This window comes from Artemia franciscana, chromosome 12, assembly GCF_032884065.1.
Source record: "Artemia franciscana chromosome 12, ASM3288406v1, whole genome shotgun sequence".
NCBI lineage: Eukaryota > Metazoa > Arthropoda > Branchiopoda > Anostraca > Artemiidae > Artemia > Artemia franciscana.
Genome location: NC_088874.1, coordinates 15418753 through 15435676, shown reverse-complemented (window position 1 = coordinate 15435676; position 16924 = coordinate 15418753). Strand labels below are relative to the sequence as shown.

At 35.2% G+C, this 16924-nt stretch overlaps 1 protein-coding gene across 1 annotated transcript in view; it reads left to right on the top strand.

Annotated features, from left to right (window-relative positions):
- Positions 1–4424: 4424 nt before the first annotated feature.
- LOC136033736 (glucose dehydrogenase [FAD, quinone]-like) overlaps positions 4425–16924 on the top strand; it is a 119349-nt gene continuing 106849 nt past the window's right edge. The window contains exon 1 of the mRNA XM_065714629.1: positions 4425–4616. Coding sequence (XP_065570701.1) covers positions 4463–4616 — 154 coding nt within the window. The 5' untranslated portion in view covers positions 4425–4462. The remainder of the gene's footprint in view (positions 4617–16924) is intronic.

The window sequence follows — 16924 nt, the reverse complement described above, 5'->3', positions numbered from 1 at the left end:
TTAGTTGTTGCTTTTTCCCCCGCTGTTTTACTTAAATTATACCCGTTTTTTCTTTCTTAGATTCTGTAGATCTATTTGATCTCTGTGTTACATTATATCGGGTGTATTTAATTCTTATTTGAAAACTAGTGTTTGTTTTCAGCTATAATAACTTCCTTAACAGAGTTTTTTTATATTGTCAAATATATCATTCAACTTTCCCTCATCTTCCTCATTTCTAGTCACTTTTTTAAAATGAAAGGTTTCAGACATAATGGACTTTACCTGGACCCAGTCTTGGCTGTTATCACAGGCTTGTGACTCCAACTGTTTTACCATGGACCAAGTTTAATGTATGCCTACGGGTCCCACCTCCCCCTCAGCCTCTTTTTAGCTCTGAAATTTGAGCCCTAAACAATCCCCTTGTTTTCAATTGCTCAATTTCATTTTCATCAGCACAAAAGGTGTAGATATGATGTATCTGATTACACTTCCTGGTATTAATTCAATCAACAAATAAGTTCAAGGTTCAAGGTTCTTTTATTATAACCAATATATACAAAATATTAGGTAACTCAAGGCTGAGAGTATATGCACAAAAATTAAAAATAAATAGTTCTCTTAACCAATCTTGGCAGAAATAAATAAAAAAACAAATCCCGAACCGTACGATACCATTTCCATCCTCCGCGCACCATTCTGAGACACAATTGAATTTACAACTTAAAACCAAATGAGTCATAAGACATATGGAGGCCTCATGGGTGAACCCCAGAGACCAACCCAATACTTAAAAAAATAATAAACATCCTTAAAAAAAACCACTTTTTTATTATTTAGATTTATAACTTTCAATCAACACTCTTTTCAACTTCCGTCTTATAGCATCTATGCTTACATTCAAATCAATCTCATTTTTCAATCTTTCCCAATGTAGAGGAATCAAATACCCCAGGCAAAAACGCGACCTCTCTGTAACTACCTTAGGAGTCCGCAGACTATATTTACCACGGGTTTCAACTTGTGAAGATGAAGAAGAAGAAATAAGACCCATCGATCCAAATATCTGGGGAGCTTTTCTCGTTCAAACTTAATCTTAAACATAACACTTAAAAATTGGATACTTTGCCGAACAGGAAGAATATTATGAAGTGAAAAAAGGGTCTCTGTTGTGGATTTTAAGGGGAAGTTTGATGGCGATGGAAGAAAAGGTTTAAGGATACGAACTGCTTTATTTTGGATAATCTGTAAAGGGGTAACATTACTTTTGAAAGTGTTCAAAAAAATAATAGATGCATAATCAAAATAGGATTGCACAAGGGAAAAGTAATGGGATTTAAGAGCGCAATATGGAAGAAGGTTTTTCAGTCTGCACATTATACCAACTCCACGGGCAGACATTGCTCTAACCTGATTAATTTGCTCTTTCCATGACAAATTCTCATCAAACACAACTCCCAAATATCTTATGGATACAATCCTTTCAATAACATACTCAGGTTTATCATAGAAAGGGAAGCTGATTCTATATCTGGAAACTTGTGACCAGTTCTGCTGTAGACAATAAACTTCGTCTTCTTTCTGTTCAGAAGTAGTCTATTATCAGAGAGCCAAGCATCTATCATATGTGGATGTTAAATTTACCACTACCTCTTCACGAGATTTACCAGAAACAGTTACTGCAGTGTCTTCAGCCACAACTTCAAATTTAACCTAAAAAAACTCAAATATGTGAAAGAGACTGAGTGGCAGACTTTTCACATTTAGAATCAGTACAAATTTGCTGGTTGACTTGTGGAAGAACTTTTTTTTTTTTAGATTGACTGTTTTTCACAGGTTTCCTAGGTTTTATGATATGTGATCTGTTCGTAAACTCGTCGATCAAATTACTAATATACTTTGTTGTAATTCAGTGTTTTAAAAGTGTTGGTCACTCTGTGAGTTTGACTTACCATCCTGAATGTTCTTCTTTGGGAAATTCCTTATGTTACTACTAAAGCTCTTGCGACTTCTACTTTGGTTAAGTCTTTTTCGACATTTGGAATTAAAAGGGTAAGTATCTTAGGAAATCTACATGAAAAATAAATTAAATCAGTATACTTTGTCATATATTATAGTTGTTGGCTAAACTATAGATAAGGTTGTTTCGAGAATATAGAATTTGTTCAATCTTTGATAAATCCTACTTTTCTTTCTTTATCATGAAAAAAAAAACAGAAGAAGAGTTTCTTAATCATTTGTTTTGAGGAAGTTCAGTTTTAAACTAGCATGAAATTAGTTTCTGCAAATAATTGTGAATGTGGATCGTTTTATGCATGGGTGTAAGGTTAATTTGTGTATGGGACACTAATATAAGTTAATTTAATATCACACATATTGATGAATATGATAAAAGTTTTGCTACAAAGTTGTTTGGGTTTTCTCTGGCTTTGTCTAGTTTCTCTCTTTTTTTCTGATAGGTAAATCACTCTTAGATTGTAGGGCTCCTACTTAGTCACTATTTCAACGAAAAGCTAGTCACTATTTTCGAGAAATGGTCACTGAAGTCACTTTTTTATGAAAAAGGCGGTGTTTTCCCCCAAGAGTTTTTGCTTATCCCAAGCTCTGGAGCAGCATGCTAGAACAGAAGGTCATCAGAGAAACTTGCGCAATAAGTTAAATCTGTTGCAACTATGGATGACAGTAGCTTCTTACATTAACGCTAGTGGGGACTCTACCATGTAGCTCTCTCTTACTTTTCATTTGTCTGAAGGACAAGAATTTGAAAGATGGACTTATCTAGGTGCTGAAAACAGTCTCGTCGAATCTTCCTGCTGTGTCTTTTGATGGTATCGCAACTACTTTAAAAGGTGTTTTTGGGAATGAGATGCCCAAGGAATTTGCTTTTGAAGCTGATAAGCTTGCAGGCATCATAACCGACAATTTTTTGATCCACCTTAGGAGGATGATATTGGATGATCTGAATGGTATGGGTTACACCAATTAAGACAGGGCTTAATTGAACAACAATATCTATTCGACTTCCTTTGACACATAACTCTGTAATTGGGTACCTCTTGTTTTATATGCAGTGTTTCCACTTTGAGGGATTTATCCCTTTCTGAGGGATTTCTAGGCCTTCCGCGGGATTACTTTCTCTAAAAAGGGATACGGGATTTTTCAGGGATAATTGAGATATTAAGGGATTTTCCCTACTAAAATAGAGATATTCAGGATTTTCAGTTTTGATGGTGTATTCAAGGATTTTTGTTGGTGTTTGGTGCAGCTTCCAGAATTTTTTATCTTTCCCTGTAAGGATTTTGTTTTTCGTCAGTATGAGCGATATAGTGAGCTACGCGCCAACTTTTTCAAAATTGCTTGGCAACTGTTTCAAAATTCAACAGCGGCAATTGGAATTGGCTAGTTGAATAAGAAGAAACAAAAGGAAAGTAAAAGTAAGATATATTATTTTTGAATTGAGGGTTTGATATTTTTGTTAATTTTTTGGGTATAGTGGTGTGTTTTACCTGGGATAAAGGTAAATTGGGATCCACATCACTCTCCTGGAGTGATGATGGGGCCAAATGCAGTAGGTCCAAATAATGAGCAGGGGCAGGCCCCCATGTACACAACATTTATTCCACAAGTTGTACCTATGTCTCAAGCTATACAGTACCAGGGTCAGGTTATACAGCCGACACCAGGATTTAATCAGGCAAGACAATCACCATATGTCACAACTCTAGCCCCCCACAATAGTCAATACAGTCAGCATCAAATCTATATTTCACCACACTGAGGTAGCGCAAGCGCTACCTCAAAAGAGGCAGCTGAACTCGTATCCCAGCCAGGTCCCAGTGCTAGTGTCTTTAATTAGAGCATTTTTAATTGTCCTGAATCAAACTGAAACCATTACCTAATTTGTGATATATTTGATTAATAAAAGCAAAATATAAACATGATATTTACTTTGACTGCGATGTGTAAGAGCATGCACATTTGAAGATCATGTTCGATCGTTTGTATATTTTCATCCTGTGCTTTCACCTTTCGGGCGAATGTGGCAAAAATTTTTGTATTGTTGGTTTAACAAACAAAAATAATGTTCTGTTCTTTGACTCTTGAACGAGAGGTTGAATTCTGCATTCGTTAGTATCCATGCTCAAGATGGGAGAATGCAAATTTTGGGATTTAGTTTTGAAGTTTTTTTTGTTAAAAAAATTATAGTGTTTGCATCTTCCAGTGCTTTTCAGTTCGTTCGGAGAGATTTTTATTTAAAACAATCGGGTGCTCAGACAGAAGCACACAGATGAACTTCGTGGACAAGGAAACCAGTAGCTAACTATCGTGATTAGCATGAGAGGGATTTTTCAAAGGATTATTGTTTAACCAAAAAGGGATTTTTAGGGATTTTTCGTCGCTGATTCGGGATTTTCAAAAAAGAAAGTGACTGTTTATATGGCAACACTAAGCAGAAAACGCAGTAAAATTTAAATGAAAAACCATGGGCTCTCAATTGCCTCTTATTTTAAGGATTTTATACTCAAGTGTTCCTTTTTTAATCCTAGTATTCATATGGTGTAACGAAATCTATGAAGTATTTCGAGTAGCTGTGTTTGTTTTGCCATTCTATCAAGATTCTTATGATTTCATTGTTGGTGAGACTTCTAAGTCAGCCTATGCATTATGATTTCATATAACCATTTCGTTATGTGTACATTTAGTAGAGGTCTAACTATGTGAAATTAAGGTAAATACCTAGTTTAGGGGTATTTTGCTACCTGATTTGATCAATGGTATTTTGCTATTTTGCTACCTGATCTTAACCCAGGTGGTTTGTTTTCTGTTTCTGATGCATCAGATGTGTTGGTTTTGACAACCATAAATCCAGAAATTTAGCTCAATATGCACATTGTTGGTTCTCTCCATATTAGGGCTTATGTTACAGCAATGTAATGACCAATGATGAGCAAATGTTACATCATTGTTGTATTTTTTTACTATTCTAAAAGGTCAAGAGTATTGATTTGAAAGTTTTTTGCCTTCAGTTTTTGTTTCATTTTTTAGGTAAATAGGGTCATACCTGGTATATTTAAGGTTTTGCTTCATTTTGAATTTTCCAATTCTTGCTTAACAATTTTATACATTTTTTTCATTCAAATAATGAATTTTTATTTATTACCTTGAAAGTCATTATAATATTGCCTTGATTCAATTGTTTCATCACAAACCATTTCAATGTCACAACCAAATAGTATATAAAATGGGTTATCCTTGATTGTTTAGGAATGAGTTTTGGGTAAATTTATGACTGTTTATATTATTGACTTACCAATAAAATTAATATACCAGTCAATGTTTTTTTTATGTTCTTTACACATATGGTAATTGCTTCTATTGCAAATTCAAATATAAGCACTTTTTGACCTAACATAAACCAACTTTATTGTAAATAGTTTTAGCACTAAGAAAATATAGTATTATCTTCAAAAAAATGACCAGGAGAATGGTGCTAAGAAAATGTAGTATTACTTTGTCTGAAAACAACTGATAACTCATGCTCTAATTGAAAATTCATCATTTTTAACAGCTCAAAAAGTGTTTAAATTTGAATTTGCAATGGGAGCAATTCTTATACTCATAAAGAGCATAAAAAAGACATTGAGAGGTATGTTCACTTTATTAATAAGTCAATAATATGAACTATCATAAATTTACCAAGTTGTGTTATCACCATTTGTTAAATAGTGCCAAAATTCATATCTGATATCCCCTGTGTAAATACCTAGAATGTTTGACAGTGATTTGTGTCTAAAATAAAGTTTTTACTTGTGTATTATTCAGAATACACTTAATAAGTGAAGTTAGGTATCTTCTATCACTATGCATTCCTTCTTGTAATGCTCCTTATTGTAAGAGTATAAAGTCATGTTGTGTCCATTGATGCACTGTTTTGTTGTGGGCAACAACCTCTCATCCTGGAAAAATATACTTGCCTCTTGTATAGCCTTTGGCAAATTGCAAATCTTCATTTCAAAATCCATGTTCAGACTCTATCTTCTATCACTATGCATTGAATAGCAAACTAAATTGAGTTTTGTCTTTGTGGCTATGAAACCAGTTTTTCTCAGGAAATGTACCTGCATAGTACTTTGTTTCACAAAAGAACCTGTCTTCACTTATTGAGTGTGTTCTAAGTAATACACAAGTACCTTGAATTTTTCCATTGACTTGGGAGTGACAGGGGGCTGCTACTAAAGTTCATCAAATCTTTAGTTACTTTTGAAACATAGTTACTCCTATTGTCACTCAGTCTTTGCTTGGTTGATTCTGAAATTCAGAAATAATTTTGTTAAGGTCCTACTCATTGTTAAAGTGCTTGGATTTTCAATGCTTGAATAAAGATGAAACCACCCAAATTGGTGAATAACTGAACAGATACTGAGATATGAGATATACATTTATTAAGAAAAGAAAACAAACACTATTTGCCATTTGCCTGCCAAGAAAGGCAATAAGCTTCTAAGGGCAAGCAAGGTTATCACCCTCAGCTAATTAAAACCACATTCATATCATGCTACTCAGTACAAAAGAAACTCAACTGATGAAGGAAGAAAGGAACAAAAGAGAAAGAGGAAAAAGACAAGAAGAAGACAGAAAAAAATTAACAGCAAGTAAATCAGGGAAATGCCTTGAATAGAATCACAACCTGGAATGGGCCCTACATCAAAATTACTCACAAGATAAAAGAAACTTCTTTACCAGTGACTTGAAAGCCAAAAGCCGGAAGACTAGGTACATTTTTCACACCCTTGGGCAAAATACTCCAAACATGGGGACCATAATGGTGAATCACAAAAGATGCCCAAGTAGTACTCCTAAACTCATGAGTTAAGTTATCAGCTTTTCTTGTATTATGATCATGACAGTCTCTATTAGAAGTAAAAAGATTTTCAAAAGCAGGGGTGAGCAGGCAATTCAAATATTTATACAAGAAAATTGCAACTTAGTAATCTTGAATTTGGGACACATCCATTAACTTATTCTTTTTAAAATGCTCATGAGCAGGAACATCATCAGAATCATAAGATTCCAATAATAATTTAACAGCTCTATTCTGAAGTTTTTGTACTCTTTTGAAACATGTTACAAAATTACTTGCCCATATAGAGCATTCATAGCTAATATATGGACAAAATATAGAAAAATAAATTATTTTTAGAATATTTTTTGGGACTAGATTTTTAATTCTTTGCATCACCCCAAGACCTCTGCTTAATTTTTCAGCTATAGCATTTGAATGGTTTTTCCACAACAGGTTTTCATCAATTAAAAACCCCAAATATTTTGTTGTTGCTACTCTTTTTATCACATTTCCCTGAACCATGATGTGATCATTGCCAACACTTGACAAAAGTCTAGAGAATATCATGAAAAAAGTTTTAGAAAAGTTTAGGGTTAACAAATTTTGTTGAGAAAAAGTTAGAAATTCAGAGACAGCATTATGAATTTTATTATACAAAACATCAAGTGAGGGCACAGCTAGAAAGAGCAAAGTGTCATCTGGAAACAGGATGACACCAGCTTCCAACAGGTAATGCTTCATTCAATCAATAAAAATGATGAAAAGGAGGGGTCCCAGGATTGACCCTTGTGGGACCCTGCACTCTATTTTCTTTTTTGAACATAAAAATGATCCATTCTGTACTATCTGATACCGGTCGTGTAGATATGATGAAAACCACTCAAGGCTTGAACCCCTCACCCCAATCAAGGCAAGAACTTGAATAAGCCCTGGGTGGTCCACTGTATCAAATGTTTTTTTTCATATCCAAAAACACAGCTGCAGGTATAAGACCAGCTTCAAATGCATCATTAATCTAATCAACCAATTTCAGAACTGCCATATCTCTAGGTAGCCCTTTTCTGAACCCAAATTGGTTTTCCATTAGAATTTTATTCCTTTCAATATAATAACTTAACTGGGCATGTACAGCTTTCTCATATGACTTAGAGAAAAATGGGAGAATAGATATAGGTCTTTGATTCAATGGGTCATCTTTTTTCCCTCCTTTATGAAGAGGAACCACTCTTGCAAATTTTAGTGCTTGCGGGAAGACTCCATGATCCAGAGAAAGGTTGATGAGGTGCGTCAAGACAGGTGAGACACTTGTTTTTGCGGCTTTTATGAGTTTCAGCGAAAACTCATCCATCCCACTAGAACTCAACCTCAATATAGCCAGGAATTGTGCCACTTTCCATTCCAAATATCTTGCAAATTCAAAGGAATTCTCACTTGCAGGCTGTCTTTCAAAAACAGATCCAAAACTCACAGATGTGTGTAAGCTAGCCCGCGCTTGATTGCAAAGTTTTTTTCCTTCATTTGCAAAATAATCACACAGAAATTCAGCTATGTGTTGAGAATCAGTAAGATGACCTTCTGTCGTCTCCATGGCTTTCGCCTCCTCCCTACTGTGAAAATTACCCAAAAGTTTATTTATTGTTTTCCATGTATTTTTCATATTCCCTTGATTTTCATGAAATTCATTTGGGAAATGAAGTTTCTGAGCTTTCCGTTTTACTGAATTTAAAATATTCCAAAATTTTTTGAATTTTATAAAATTATCATTTGAACAATCCTTTAAATAATTCACATAAAATTGTTTTTTCTGTGATAGTGACATTAGTCACTATCTCACTGAAGAGGTCATATGCTGCATTTGGACACTTTTCCTCTATTACACGCGAAAAATTCGTTTCATCCATCTTATTTGCAAAACTGTTTAGGTTTTTACTTTTCATTTCACAGTAAACACAGTTTACTTTGGTAGATATTGATAGACCACCATGGTGTCATACAGGTCAAAAGTGACCATTAATAAAAACTGACTATAGGTTCTTTTTCATTTGTGGATTGGGGTATATTTGTGGATTTTTCCTTAGGTTTCATACTTTGCAATGTTAGATGATTTTGAGGTACTTAGCTTTTAGTTTGAGGAACAAGGATGCATTTGGTCAAATTGCATCTGTTATCCTTAGCAATGTTAGATGATTTTGAGGTACTCAGCTTTTAGTTTTCAAAACACAGATGCACATGGTCAAATTTCATCTGTTATCCTTAGCAATGTTAAATGATTTTGAGGTACTTAGCTTTTAGTTTTGAGGAAAAAAGGGCCCCAGGCCACACAGAATGTCCCTAAGTGGTCATAGGGGAACACCCTACAGATATGTAGTGTATCTCCATAAGAGGCATGGACCAAGGGGGGACCTTGTCCCTGGGGATCCATAATAGAAACAGGGTGTCCACTCACCTGGGGCCATACATACAGGTGGAGGAGGAAGAAAGCCCCTCAAATGTAAACTCAACAGGGCTTACCAGCATGTCCACATGTCTTATGAGTCACAAATCTTCTCCCAGTAATAGGTTAAATTGCATGGTGACATAAATTGCATAGTGACACAGAATACCATTATGGGAGGATCCTCTATAGGAAGACAAATGCGGGCTGCCTCAACCCTTTTGAGGTACCTGCTAGACAGGGGACCTTGCAGTCAACTCTATTCCCACTTGAGGAGCAGCACCCCTTGAGGAAATTGTAGCCTAGTAAACAACACAGCATTTGCACAGGATTCTCATTAATGGATAATTCTTCTGGGCTTGATCTGTTTTGACTGGTGTTTTCAGGCTGAAAAACCTCTTCCTAGCTAATTTATCTACTATGGGTTGCTTCCCAGTAGTAACATAATATTTGTTGCTGTGAAAATATAATGAGTCAGAGGTAATAGGCTTGGGACTGTCTTTGCAGGATTCTGACTCTTGTTGATAGAAGAGCATTGCCAAGTGCTGAAAACCATGTTGCAACCAAGATGGGCTCAGGATTGCTCAAAGCCTCTATTCATACTGGAGGTCCCAGAAACTTGTTGATGTCCAGTTGTAAGACAGCTTGAGCACTTGGGATTAGACTTGAGAAGATATGTTGATCCCCATCCTGCACAGGTATCTAGGATCCTCGAGGCTAAAATAATTTCAGTGATTTAAAGAACATGAAAATTGGAACTTGGAATGTTACAACATTAAAAAATGACTATCCTATTGACATTTTGACTCACAAATTCAGAAGATTCAAACTGGACTTCTTAGGAATTTTAGAAACTCACATCCCATGGGTAGGAAGCATGGAATTAGGTGATATAGAACTTGTTTACTCAGGCAGGAAAGATGGGGTACATAGATAGGGAGTAGGGCTCATGATGATTAATGCAGCTGCTAAGTCTTGCTTAGGCTGGGAAGGTATCAATCATAGAATACTATTTGCTCATTTTATGACTTATAAGTTCAGGGTATCAGTTACAGTAGTATGTATCCCTGTGCAACCAACTGACAGAGATACTAGTGACTCAGATGAATTTTACTTACAGTTACGAGAGCAAATAGACAGGGTCCCAGGTAGAAATATGGTGTTTTTACTAGGAGATCTTAATCACCAGACTGATAGAAATAGGGATTGTATCCTAGCCTAGGTAAATTTGGTTTTTGGAAAAGAAAACAGTAAGGGCTACAGACTTTTGCAATTTTGTAGCTATAACAATCTAATTATTACTAATACAGGGTTTTGTCATAAAATGGCCCATAAGTTGACTTGGTATTCATGTGATGGTAAGACAGTAAACCTTATTGGTTATGTTATTGTAAACCAAAGACCGGCAAGTTACTAGGGTATATAGGAGTGCTCTTATTAATGTTAAAAGTAAAGATCACCATCTAGTAGTGTCTAGTGTTGATTTAAAGCAGAAGAATAAGTACCTCCTGGGAAGTTCTGATGTTGGTAGACTGCAGGATGAGAATATGAGGGAAACAGTCCAGGAACAGTTGAATACTGAACTTTTGAGTTTAAAATTTAACAATTTGGAAAATGGTCAGAATAAATTTAGAAAAACAATTTGTGAAGCTGCTGATGGTGTATTACTAACAACTCACCACAGCATCAAATTGCTGGGGCCAACACAGCTATGCTTGCTCCTCCTTCATCCCAATATATTCAAAGCTTCCCTCTTTACACCCTCCCAGGAAGTTCCCATTTCCCTTAAATCTTTCTTTGTGACATCATCCCACCCCAGACAAGGATGATCTGCTTTCTATTTAGCCCCAGACGGTTGGCTAAAAAGGACAATCTTTGGCAGTCTGTCATCCTTCATCCCCAGAAAGTGCCCTAGCCATCCTAGAATTTCTTTCATTATAGCCCTAAAAAGCAGGATTGAACCACATTTTTCATACAGCTTGCTGTTTGAAACATGGTCATTCAGCTGGGTACCCAGAACAATCTGTTGGCAATTTCTCTGGAAAAGATCTAGTAAATCCTCATCTGCTTTTTGGAAACCCATGCTTCAGAGCCATATTTGACCACTGCCATCACTTTACCTTCCAATACTCTAATCTTGGTTTGCAGACTTATCTTTGTATTCTTCCAAACTTTTTTTAAGTGTAAAAAAAACAACAAAAAAACACCCTGAGCCTTGGCTATTCTACTTTTAACATCTTCACTGCTCCTGCTGTCTTTACTAATAATACTACCTAGGTAAGTGAAGCTGCCTACCTGATCAATCTTTTCATTACTGAATATCACCTTTTCATCATCACTTATTCCTAGCCTTACTGACTTAGTCTTCTTAACATTAATTTTTAAATCTATTCTAGCACCTTTCATCAAAGCTCATTCCTAATTTCATTCATTTTGCTCACACCTTCATCTAGGGTACTTAAATCATCAGTAGAATCTAAGTTCAAGAGAGTTCCCCCCATTTCATGCCGTGGTCTTCCATTGCCTTTCCTGTGCTTCTTAAGACAAAGTTCATCAAAATGACCCATGTAAAGGGGGATAGAACTCAACCCTGATTAACTCCTGATATAGTACAAGACCAGCTGCTAACCTCATTTCCTACCTTAACTGCAGCAGTATTATTCACATACATAACACTAATCACTTTAATTTATTTATCTGGTATGTCATATAAGGGTAAGACATTTGCTAAAGCTGTTCTACCAACAGAAGAAAACGCTTGCTCATCTATCTATCTGTATATATCTATTATATATATATATATATATATATATATATATATATATATATATATATATATATATATATATATATATATATATATATATATATATATATATATATATATATATATATATATATATATATATATATATATATATATATATATATATATATATATATATATATATATATATATATATAGGGGGATATATAAGCACAGGGGGATATATAAATGACGACAGGGACACAGGGAATGTTCGATTAGCAATCACCATCAACAAAGCTCAAGGGCAATCATTAGAATAATTGTTTTTCCCATGGACAATTATATGTTGCATGTTCAAGAGTCGGCAAACCTGACAATCTATTTATATGCACAGACAATAGGACAGCCAAGAATGTTGTACATTCGCAAGTTTTACGTAGTTAAATATATATATATATATATATATATATATATATATATATATATATATATATATATATATATATATATATATATATATATATATATATATATATATATATATATATATATATATATATATATATATATATATATATATATATATATATATATATATATATATATATATATATATATATATATATATATATATATATATATATATATATATATATATATATATATATTCACAGGTGGGACACAGGGACACAACTACAATGGCACGTAACGACTTGCGCGCGCGGGGGGGGTTTGGGGGGTGCGCGAGGCACCCCCACCAACTAGGTATTGGGGTGGTGCGAAGCGCCACCCCAACAGCTAGTATACATATTAATAAGTTGTCTGTCTGTCTGTCTGTCGAGTGATGTCATTATAAGGATTGAGCTGTATGTCGTCATGAAGTTAGTTGTCGTCATGTTTGTTATGACGATGCTTAGTATATGACGTCATTATAAGTATTTAAGAAAATCGTTCAAAGACAAATTTTTAATTGTAAGATGTCAAGTGAAGTCATTATAAGGATTGAGCTGTATGTCATCATGAAGTTAGCTGTCGTCATGTTTGTTATGACGATGCTTCGTATATGACGTTATTAAAAGTATTTAAGAAAATCGTTCAAAGACAAATTTTTAATTGTAAGAAGATCGTGGACAGAAAAATTTTTAATTGTAAAATGACTGAAGAACCTACAATGGCAACATCCGAGGAAGCTGCTCAAAGAGTCTATGCCAAAAAACTTGCGCATGATAGAGCAAATAAGAAAAGAAAGTGTGTCGAGGAATCACAAGAACAGCATAAAAAACAGGCTTGCAGCTGAAAGAGAAAGTAAGAAAAGAAAGCGTGCCGAGGAACCACAACAACAGTGTGAAAACAGACTTGCGGCTGAGAGAGAGAATAAGAAAAGAAAGCGTGCCGAGGAATCACAAGAACAGCAAGAAAATAGGCTTGCGGCTGATAGAGAAAGTAAGAAAGGAAAGCTTGCCGAGGAATCACAAGAGCAACCTAAAAATTATCGCCTGGCATTCAGATACAGCCCAGTCGATGATTATAGCTTGAGTAGATGTGTTCAAATCGGGATTATGTCTAAAATTTGTCCCTATTGCAAGGCCTTGAAATTCAATGGTGAAACAATGGAAATGTGTTGCGCCTCAGGAAAAGTTAAACTTCCTCTACTGGCTGCACCACCAGAGCCATTAAAGAGATTGCCTACTGGAACTACGTCAGAATCTAAGCTTTTTTTTTATCATAGATCAGAAAATATAACTCATGTTTCCAAATGACGTCGTTTGGTGCCCAAATCGAAAATCCAGATCAATTTATGCCTACTTTCAAAGTAAAAGGGCGGTCCCTTCTACCATTCTCAGGCGAGAATCATAAATTTTTACAACTGTACTTCATCAGTGATAGAATTTCTGAATTGAATGCACGTTGCGAAATTTCTCCCGATGTTGAAAGCACAATCGTTTCCCAATTGCAACATCTTTTCCACGAAAATAATAATTTAGAGCGTCTGTTCAAAACAGCCATCGATTTAATGCCTACTGATACGCATAAAATTGTTATTTCCGCTGACAAAACGCCTCCTGGCCAAGTTTTTTTTTTTTATCAAACATCAGAAAATATAACTCATGTTTCCAAATGACGTCGTTTGGTGCCCAAATCGAAATTCAAGATCAATTTATGCCTACTTTCAAAGTAAAAGGGCAAGTTTATCATAGAGCAGGGTCTCTTCTACCATTCTCAGGTGATAATCATAAATTTTTACAACTGTACTTCATCAGTGAAAGAAATTCTGAAATTGAATGCACGTTGCGAAATTTCTCCCGACGTTGAAAGGATTATCGTTTCCCAATTGTAACATCTTTTTCACGAAAATAAAGATTTAGTGCACCTGTTCAAAACAGCAATCGATTTGATGCCTACTGATACGCATTAAATTGTTATTTCCGCTGACAAAACGCCTATTGGCGAACTTGTGCGTAGATACAATTCTCCAACTATCGACAAAGTTGCAATTGTTATGGTCGGTGATCAGTTTTTACCTCGAGATATTATTCTTCATAAGCGAAATGCTCAATTGGTAAGAATTACTGAAATTCATCGGTGCTACAATACCCTACAATGTCCTATCAGTTTTTGGATGGAGCCAATGGCTATCACTTTAATAATAAATTGATAGATCCATCCACTAACAAACAAACGGATAAGAAATGCAGTGCAATGAATTATTATTCCTATAGACTAATGATTCGTCACAATGAAGATAATTATATTTTAAAATGCCGTCAATTGTTTCACCAATACGTCGTTGATATGTATGCAAAGATTGAATCAGAACGTTTGCTGTTTATCTGTCTGAATCAGACCAAGCTCCGCTCTGAACAATACATTCATTTGCGAGATGCAGTTGTAAATGACAGTAATACCACTAACGTTGGAAGATTAACGATTTTACCTTCGTCATATGCTGGCAGTCCCCGTCATATGCATGAATATGCTCAAGATGTTATTGCGTATGTTCGTCTCTATGGTCGTCCAGATTTATTTATTACATTTAATCAATCTTGGGACGAGATACAGCAGCTTTTACTTCAAGGACAATCGGTGGTTCATAGACATGACATTACAACCCGTGTCTTCTGGCAAAAGTTGAAATCATTGATAAACTACATAGTAAAACTTAAAGTGTTTGGGTCAGTGTGATGCTGGATGTACTCAGTGGAATGGCAAAAACGAGGATTGCCACATGCACATATACTAATCTGGCTACATGATAAAATTACTTCTAATGAAATTGACGATGTGATTTCCGCTGAAATAACTGATGAAAATGTCGATAAGGGCTTATATGGTATTGTGGTAAAAAATATGATACATGAACCTTGCAGTGCACTGAATGAAAAATCAATATGCATGGCCAAAGGAAGGTGCACAAAGCAATATCCTCGACTTTTAGTACCCAACACAATTACTGGCAATGATGGTTACCCACAATATAGAAGAAGATCTACTGAAGATGGTGGTAAAACAACAATAATAAAGAAGCGTAACGGTACCACCATCGAAGTAGATAACCAGTGGGTTGTTCCATATTCACCTTTATTATCAAAAAAATTTAAGGTTCACATAAACGTTGAATACTGTAACTCCGTAAAGGCAATCAAATACATATGTAAATACGTCAACAAAGGCAGCAACATGACAGTTTTTAGCTTGCAGTCTGAAATCAGTGATATCAATGAAATTATACAATATCAGGCTGGAAGATACATTAGCAGTAATAAAGCTGTTTGGCGAATTCTGTCATTTTCGATACATGAACGAAGTCCAGCTGTTGGTCACTTAGCAGTACATTTATAGAATAGACAACGTGTTTATTTTTTGGAATATAACGTGCAACAAAGAGCCCTGAATCCACCGGATGCAACGTTAACTGCTCTCTTTTCGTTATGTCAAAATGATTCTTTTGCAAAAAAACTGCTGTATACTGAAGTACCTTCGTATTACACGTGGAACGCTAAAAAGAAATCATTTTATCGTCGAAAACAGGGTCAGTCAGTCGACGGCCAAACTACCATCTTCATTTTTTGAGTATTTGAGAACTGTAAACGGTACTATACATTACACTTACCCTAATGCATGCCAAGCTCTGAATTTATTGAAGAATTTCCAATACTGGGATAACTGCATCAATGACGCATGCGAAACATCAACTCCAAGTCAAATTTGTGCATTGTTTGGAATCATACTAATATCGTGCTCTCCTTCAGCTCGTACAGAGTTATGGGAGAAATATAAATCGAAAATGGCCGAGGATATACTCCATCGAAAACGGTTAGAGATGTCAGATATAAACCTTTGATTTTACATCAGGAATTCTGGAACCAAATGAAGCGGTTAATTATCCATCTGAAATTTTAAATTCCCTGGATCTCCCAGGGTTTCCACCACACGTGCTACAACTAAAAATGAGCGTACCAATAATACTGTTACGAAATATTAACCCACCAAAGCTTTGCAATGGCACGCGACTTGCCTTAAAAAAAAAGAATGGAAAACATAACAGAGTCAACAATCTTGACTGGGCCTTTTGAGGGTGAGGCTGTTCTTATTCCTCGCATTCCCATGATTCCAACGGATCTGCCTTTTCAATTTAAAAGATTGCAATTCTTAATTCGATTAGCATTTGTAATCACCAGAAACAAAGCTCAAGGGCAGTCATTAGAAAAATGCGGTATAGATCTTAATACAGATTATTTTTCCCATGGACGATTGTATGTTGCATGTTCGAGGGTCGGTAAACCTGACAATCTATTTATATGCTCAAACAATCGGACAGCAAAGAATTTTGTATATTCGCAAGTTTTACGTAGTTAATTTATAGTGTATATGTATATCTATCTATCTATCTATATAAAAATAAAATAGAAGTATGTAT